Source organism: Vidua macroura, chromosome 7, assembly GCF_024509145.1.
Source record: "Vidua macroura isolate BioBank_ID:100142 chromosome 7, ASM2450914v1, whole genome shotgun sequence".
NCBI lineage: Eukaryota > Metazoa > Chordata > Aves > Passeriformes > Viduidae > Vidua > Vidua macroura.
This window is the reverse complement of record NC_071577.1, coordinates 3,156,640-3,163,656: the sequence shown is the minus strand read 5'-3', so window position 1 is coordinate 3,163,656 and position 7,017 is coordinate 3,156,640. Positions and strand designations below refer to the sequence as shown.

The 7,017-nt window shown below is 44.1% G+C and overlaps 1 protein-coding gene across 1 annotated transcript; it reads right to left on the bottom strand.

Annotated features, from left to right (window-relative positions):
- Window positions 1-4,157: 4,157 nt before the first annotated feature.
- Window positions 4,158-6,024, bottom strand: LOC128809954 (UDP-glucuronosyltransferase 1A1-like). The gene is made up of 2 exons (XM_053982384.1): window positions 5,185-6,024; window positions 4,158-4,175 (listed from the first exon to the last, which is right to left on the bottom strand). Exons 1-2 carry the CDS (start codon window positions 6,022-6,024, stop codon window positions 4,158-4,160), a joined length of 858 nt encoding a protein of 285 aa, XP_053838359.1.
- Between the last annotated feature and the right edge of the window lie 993 nt (window positions 6,025-7,017).

Below are 7,017 nucleotides of genomic sequence, written 5' to 3'. Positions count from 1 at the left end.
TGCACCCACCTTTAAAAAGGACAGAAAGGAATCCCCTGGGAACTACCAACATGTCAACCTCAGCTCTGTGCCTAGGAAGATCATGGAACAGACCCTCCTAGGAGACATTCTATGATTTAAGTAAATGAGGGATCCTTCAACAAGTGGTCTGCTCAAAAGAGTAAACAGATCATTAATTTTCCAAACATGAATTTTCAGTGTAAGATAATTCCTCCCCTCCTGCCATTCCGTATCGTTTTCTGTTTGCAAAAGATTAGAAAAAAATATTAACGCTTCACACGGGAAATGGTCTGGATTCTTCACCAGTTTTATATTGTAACTCTGCAAGAAAGACGGAAAATTGGCTACCAAAGTTCATTTCCCTGCAAGGCTTCTTTTTGGATGGATGAAGTAGGGACTGAAAGAAGGAAGGACATGGACATGGTTTTTGCCAGCTGTACTTAAAACTGAATTAGCAACTCAGAAATACCATTCTAGATCAGTCTGGGAAGAGTTTGCCTCTGGGCCATGAAAGCAAACAATATTAATACACAGACAGGATTTGCAGACAAGCCCTAATCATGAAAATTATTGCACAGTAGTAATTTTGACAATAAAGTTGTTTAGTGTAGTGGTTGATAGCATACACCAGAATATTTTTAAGGACATTTACCAAACTACTGTGGCTCTAGGCACATCCTTTGTAGGGAAACTTTTGGGAAGGCAGCATAAAGCTCTTGCAGATACAGATGCTGCCAGAGCAACCAGAACATTATCTACCACTTGGTGCATTATGATGCTTCATTTCTAAATTATGAAAGGGTGGATCTATTAACCAAAAAGATTCACTGATTTTAAAAATCAATTGTGACAGTAAAACCAATTCACGGACATAGTTATAGACACACAAAGCATTTGCAAACAGCATTAAACATTTATATATTTTACCACAGCAATAACTGAACCTGAAATAATGGCTTTTTCTTTCCACAGTTTATACCTTCAATAAAAATATGTTGGGCATCACTGGTCTTATAGACAAGTAATGTAATAATTGTCTCTCTCAATTGAGAGATAGATATTATGCGGATGTTAAAATGTATGGTAATGTTACAGTAATATGTCCTCCCATAGTCCTCTTTCCCCTCCCCCTTGTAATAGCCTTGGTAGTGATGGCATTTAGAGGAGGCTGGCTTGTTACCAGAAGGCGTGGCATAACAACACCTGACCTCCAGTCAAGGCGTAAGAAAGTGATCTCCACCAATGGATGGCAGAGAAGGAGTTGACCGTTAAAACTCTGGGAAGGTCTAAAGATATAAAAGGCAGAACATCCATTTTGTAGATGAGCATGTGGATGATAGTCACAGGAGCTCCCAGTGCTGTAATTTTTCCTTATCTAGTCCTTTTGTTGTATTTTTTGTTAAGGTTTAATAAACCTTTAAAAATTTTTAAAGGCAAGCAGTTGTTTTTCACGCTGGCATGGGATACTCAAACCCAAAATCAGTTATTTCAAGCCAAATGGATCCATGGCTTAAGAGCTCCTCCACTGTTACTTCTCTGTGAAGAACATCTGAGGCCCGAAGTTTAAATGGGAAATAGGCAAAACGGCAAAGAAAGGACTCTATGAACTTGAGAACTGAGTTTGCCACATGCTGGATAAACGCCATGTGGTCTGAGCTGTCCGTAAATGTTCTTGGGACATAGTGTGAAAAATGCATATTTTATGACTGGCTTCTCGCAAATATTAAATTGTATACTATACGTATTATGTTATGTTGATTAGAAGTGCTGTAGTAAAGGAATGAGATGCTCTCTTCGAGGTAACAGTCACAGAACACCTAAATCTTCCAGAGAAGAGGAATTTATGGTTTTCTTATCAGAAGAAGCTAATTTCTTCAGGCCTTGCTCAGACTGAAAGACACCATGGGGATTAAGGGGAAGAAGTTGACAAAAACCAGAAAAATTTTTAATTTTCAAGGAATTTATGCATCATGTATGAGTTATATGAATATGCAACAGGCTATTGCTTTTAAGGGTTGAATAACCCTTTGTTCGCAAGGCATGCTTTTCGTGACTTAGTGTCCGAGAGCATCCGGATATCTGTAATTCTTTGCATTTTATTGTCTTGTAATTGTCCTAACTCTAAATTTTTATTACTCTACTTGTATTACTATTTTTATAACCATTTTATTATTATTAAACTTTTAAAAACGCTAAAAACAAGTGATTGGCGTTTTCCACAATAGGAAGGCAGATCTGGGCACTGAGCAACCTGCAGATCCGAACTGCAGGGAAATCCCTGGAGAAAGAAAACAGGCAGGAGTGAGAGATGCAGAGCCAGGATTTGTCCGCACAGTTCAAGAAGATCTGTGAGAACTTCAGAGATGCTGTGTCAGATCCTTGTCACACAGCAGACTGCCGCAGGAGGAGCTGTAGAGGTTGGAGATGAACTGGACTTTCTCAAGAAGAGCAGTAATTCTTTGACGAAAAGGTTTTCTTTCAAAAGGATCATTCCCAAGGCAGCGCACACGTGCTCTCAGCTCATCCCTGCATGAGCACACTGGATACCTTTTGAGGCTGTAATATGCAGATGCCTCTGCGCTCGAGTTCGCTTCCCGTGCCACGGTGACAATTTGGTGGCCTTTCTGGCTGAGGGCCACCAGCAGTGAGCGCAGGCTGAGCCAGTGACTCATCCATGGGCACCACCAGCAGCTTCCCACCACCAGCCGAGCACAGCAGGACAGGAAAAGCAGAATCCCCACTGAAGCTGAGGAGCTGTATTTACCCACAGGAGCCATGCTCCCAGAAATCCAAATTCTGCTCATCTGCCCCGACCTAGCAGCTTTTAAATACAGCCACAGCTCCCTGCCAGATTCCCACATTCCCCCTTAACGACCTGGCTTTTCCAGCAGAACCATTCACAGGTAACCATTGAAGGCATTGATGAACCATTTAAGTGATTAATGAATTTGGGTTGGGTGGAACTGGGCTTGGTAAATGGGGCTCCCTTTGGCCTCAATCTGTGGTGATTGATGCTAGATTGAAAATAAAATCATGCTTTGCCAAAATAAGACCCTGAGAATAGTGCTGGCACTTGGAACTAACCAGGCTTGCTGAAACCAGGTAATAAAATACTTCGTTTCTTTCCTTCTTTTTGAGAAGGATTTTACAGCTGTTCTGAAATGCTTGGCAAGTTCATGTTTAAAATTGTAAAAGTGTGTGCCACTATACAACACAATATCTATGTAAACCCTTAGGAAGAGACTCTGGGATTTACATATGGCTCAGCACTGGATCCAGGAGCACCACCAGGTACAAATTTAATATGCTGGAGAAGCAGAGGGTTTCCAGCAGTGAAGGAAAACCACTGGGTTGATGCTGTCACATGCACCACTCCTTGTTCTCATCCTGACCTATCTCTCTCCATCATTTTCTCCTTCTGGGAAAGATAGGATTGGAAATCAGGTGTGAATAATCAGTATTTCTGCAATAAATATTGCTGCTGGACTATGATATCTACCCCTGGGGAAAAAAAAAAAAAAAAAGAGGGAGCCTTGCCCTCAGAGAAGAGTTTGGTTCCAAGCTGGAGCTGCACCATGGATTTGTCTGGAGGCAGGATGTCCTGCTGCTTTCCAAGAACATCTGCCTGGCTTTAACCCTGAGGAGCTGTTAAGCAGCTCTGATGAACAGAAGAGACAGGAAAAAGCACGGCCCTGATAAAAGGGGGGCTTGGTAACAATTTGAAAGAGACTTTTGTGGAAAAGAAGAGCAACAGAAACAAACAACTGAATGAAGCTGAACTAGGGAAGTTGGAGGAGTGAAGCAAAGCCTGAGAGTAGGGAAGGCTGGCTCTGGGGAAGGTGTAAAAAGCAAATCTCTTTTCTTGTGAAGTTTCTCTCATTCGTGTTCACAAAAGCCTGTGAATTTGAGGGAAGAGTAAGAGTGGTGCTAGGCCAGAAGAATCCATTCTAAGGGGTTTGGGAAGGCTGACAAGTGAAAAAAGTTCGAGGGAAGAAGAGAGTTTGTTGATTTTTAAGTAACGTTCACAAAGATAATTTTTTTTCCTTTTTAGGAAACCAAACTATGTATTGCTGAGAGATTATCATGACACTACAGATCCATCACTGCTGAGGAGAGTTCCCTACTCCTTTATCTCCTCTTCCACTTAATCCCTGGCTTCACATGAGACCGTTCCACTGACAGCACAAGCAAGCAAGAATACACATCACATTAGCAAGAATACTAATCATCATTAGCAATGAAGCTAATGAACACCCTGAGCACCAGCAAGCTAACCAAAGGCTTTTTAGACCACAAGATTCCCCAGCAACCACCCATCAACGTTTTCACATCCAAACTGGATGTGTCGTAAAATAGCAGTGAGATTTTAGCTGGTTTTCATGGAAGCTGTTAGACCAAGACCTTCACCACAAAATATGAGCCTTTGACTCAAAAACTGCTGGTACACAACAGAGAACGTGATGTTCTTCAACATGACCCAGTGAGGTATTTTTCTGACTAGATAAGCAGCTAATGAACACTCTTGAAGAAATATTCTCCTGCCTTCTATATGAGGCAAAGAATTATTGGGAGAGCTGTTATAATTCACCAGCCCATTTTGGCATTAATTCTTGCCTGAGAATTTCTGTGCCTGATTTCAGCTGGAATTAAACACAGTATAGCATGTGATGCCATCACCAAACAAAATCCCCATGTTGGGCAGACCTAAAGAAAGGAGCTGGAATCACACCTTGTGCTCCTGGCCTGGTTTTTATGTGGATTGGCTGTACAGAAAGTCTTAAACTAAATAATATCCTTAGGTAGAATCCCAGAGTGGTTTGGATTGAAAAGGACCTCAAATCTCATCCCATTCCACCCTGTGCCATGGGCAGGGACACCTTCCACTATCCCAGGCTGCTCCAGGCCCCATCCAGCCTGGCCTGGGATACATCCGGGGTGAGGCAGCTACAGCTTCTCTGGGCCACTTGTGCCAGGGCCTCACCATCCTCACAGGGAAGAATTTCTTCCCAGTATCTCCTCTAATCCTTTCCTCTGGCAGCTTAAATCCATTGCCCTTGTGCCATCACTTCAGGCTCTTGTAAATAGTTTCCCACCAAGAGAGAGATAAGATACATCCCTCTCAAGTACCTCACTTGGATCATGCAGGTGTGTGACTGCCACAACCTCTCCTAGCCAGCCACTGACCTGAGACAGCAGCTTCTTCTTCTCTCCACAGTGGATGCCTCCAATGAAAACCATGTTGGGCATGACAGGCATGGGATACTCAAAGACAAAGTCTATTCTCCTCAGCCAGATGGACCCATGACTTAAAATCTCTGTCATTGTCATCGGTTTTTGGAGGAACTCTGAGGCCAGCTCCTCAAATTGAGAATAGGCAATATTGCAGATGAAGGACTCGGAAAGGGCAATCAGGAAGTTCTTCACCCTCTTGGAGAAGGACATGTGGTCGGTGTTTTCCGAGAACATGCGTGGGACGTAGGACGGCGGGTCCGGGCCCTGAGCCGCGCGAACCTCCAAGGCACACGGAACCAGCCTCAGGAAGAAAACACTGGGGATGGAGAAGTGCAGGGCAATGATCTGCCCACAGGGCGTAACAGGATCCGTGAGTAGGGCATCAAAGTGACTGTCTCCGATGTACTGCATCAGCTCTTGGTTGTACAGCAAGGACTTGCACGAAGCATGAAACATGGTCCCGCTCTTCCGGTAATCTTCCAAACGCTTCCAGAATCTCATGAGGAAAGGCTCTTGGCTGAAAACTCTTGCACTGAAGGAGCGTAACTGTTCTTCCATGTCCTCCTTCATCAATGGCACAGGGTAGGTCTTCAGTTCGTAGACATCTGAGGAATCGATCAGGATTTTGTTGTCTGGTGCGATGACCACGATTTCGTGCCCTCTCTTGCTCAGCTCCATCAGCACTTTTTTCATGCTGAGCCAGTGGCTGCCCTCCATGGGGATCACCAGCAGCCTCCCAGCGGCAGCCGGGCTCAGGAGGCACAGGAAGGTGAGAAGCAGTGCCACCAGCATGGTGTGGGCCGTGCAGAGAGGAAGCCTCGCACCAGAGAGGCCAGGAGTGCTTTGCCAGCTTTTCTAGCCGTGCTCCACCTCTGCCCTTTTGACTCGCCTCCCATTTCGGCTCACCAGACCTTTGCAACAAGGTCACAGAAAGCAATGAAAGATTAGGAGCGATTCAGAGCAGGTTGGGGATTCAAAGGTGGCTTTGAGTCAAGAAAGGTGTGTCACCTTCACACACGCCAAGCTAAGGTTATTGGCTCAATGCCACCTTCTGCCCTCAGCAGGACCCCAGCTTTGTGGCACTTCTTGTCACCAGCCCAGCATGCCCAAGGTCTGATGGCAAAATGGAGGGAAAATCCATGAACAAAATGCACCCACAGAGTGGGTGGGCAGAAACACTGCTGAGCCCACATGGGAGGACTCTGCCTATCAAGAGAGCACTGAAAGGACTCTTGTCCATCGCTGCCACTGAAGGCTGACAGGGCTGTCATAGACTGAGGTAATTTAGCATTTTTTAAAAGCATTTCCTTTCCTAATGAAACTGATGAAAGTAATACAGTGAAACATAACTTACAGTAAGGATTAATACGAGAAATCAGTGTAAGAGTATCTGGGGTTTGGGTTTTGCTTTTTTTTCAAAAGCCAAAACCAGCTGGCACTTCTGAGAAAAATTAATTTTCCTTAATGCAAACTTGCATTTTGTTGGAAGATACGCAGCCAGCAGAAAAGCTTTCCTCATCTCTTGATATACATTTCAGCTAACCCCCTATCCTATCAGGTATTAAATGAAGTTGCAAAAGAGCAACTTGCACACCTTTGTACCCCTTGTACTCCAAATAACCCCAGATAACAACACCCTTGTACTCCAGATAGCAAAGACCAACAACACCTCTCTAGTTCACAAAGTCATGGATCGTTCACGGCCAGTGAGGGGTCAGTTCATGACCAAAGTTGGGTCAGTTTGTGACCTCAACCCTGTGTCCAGGTCCTTCTTGGTAGTAAATT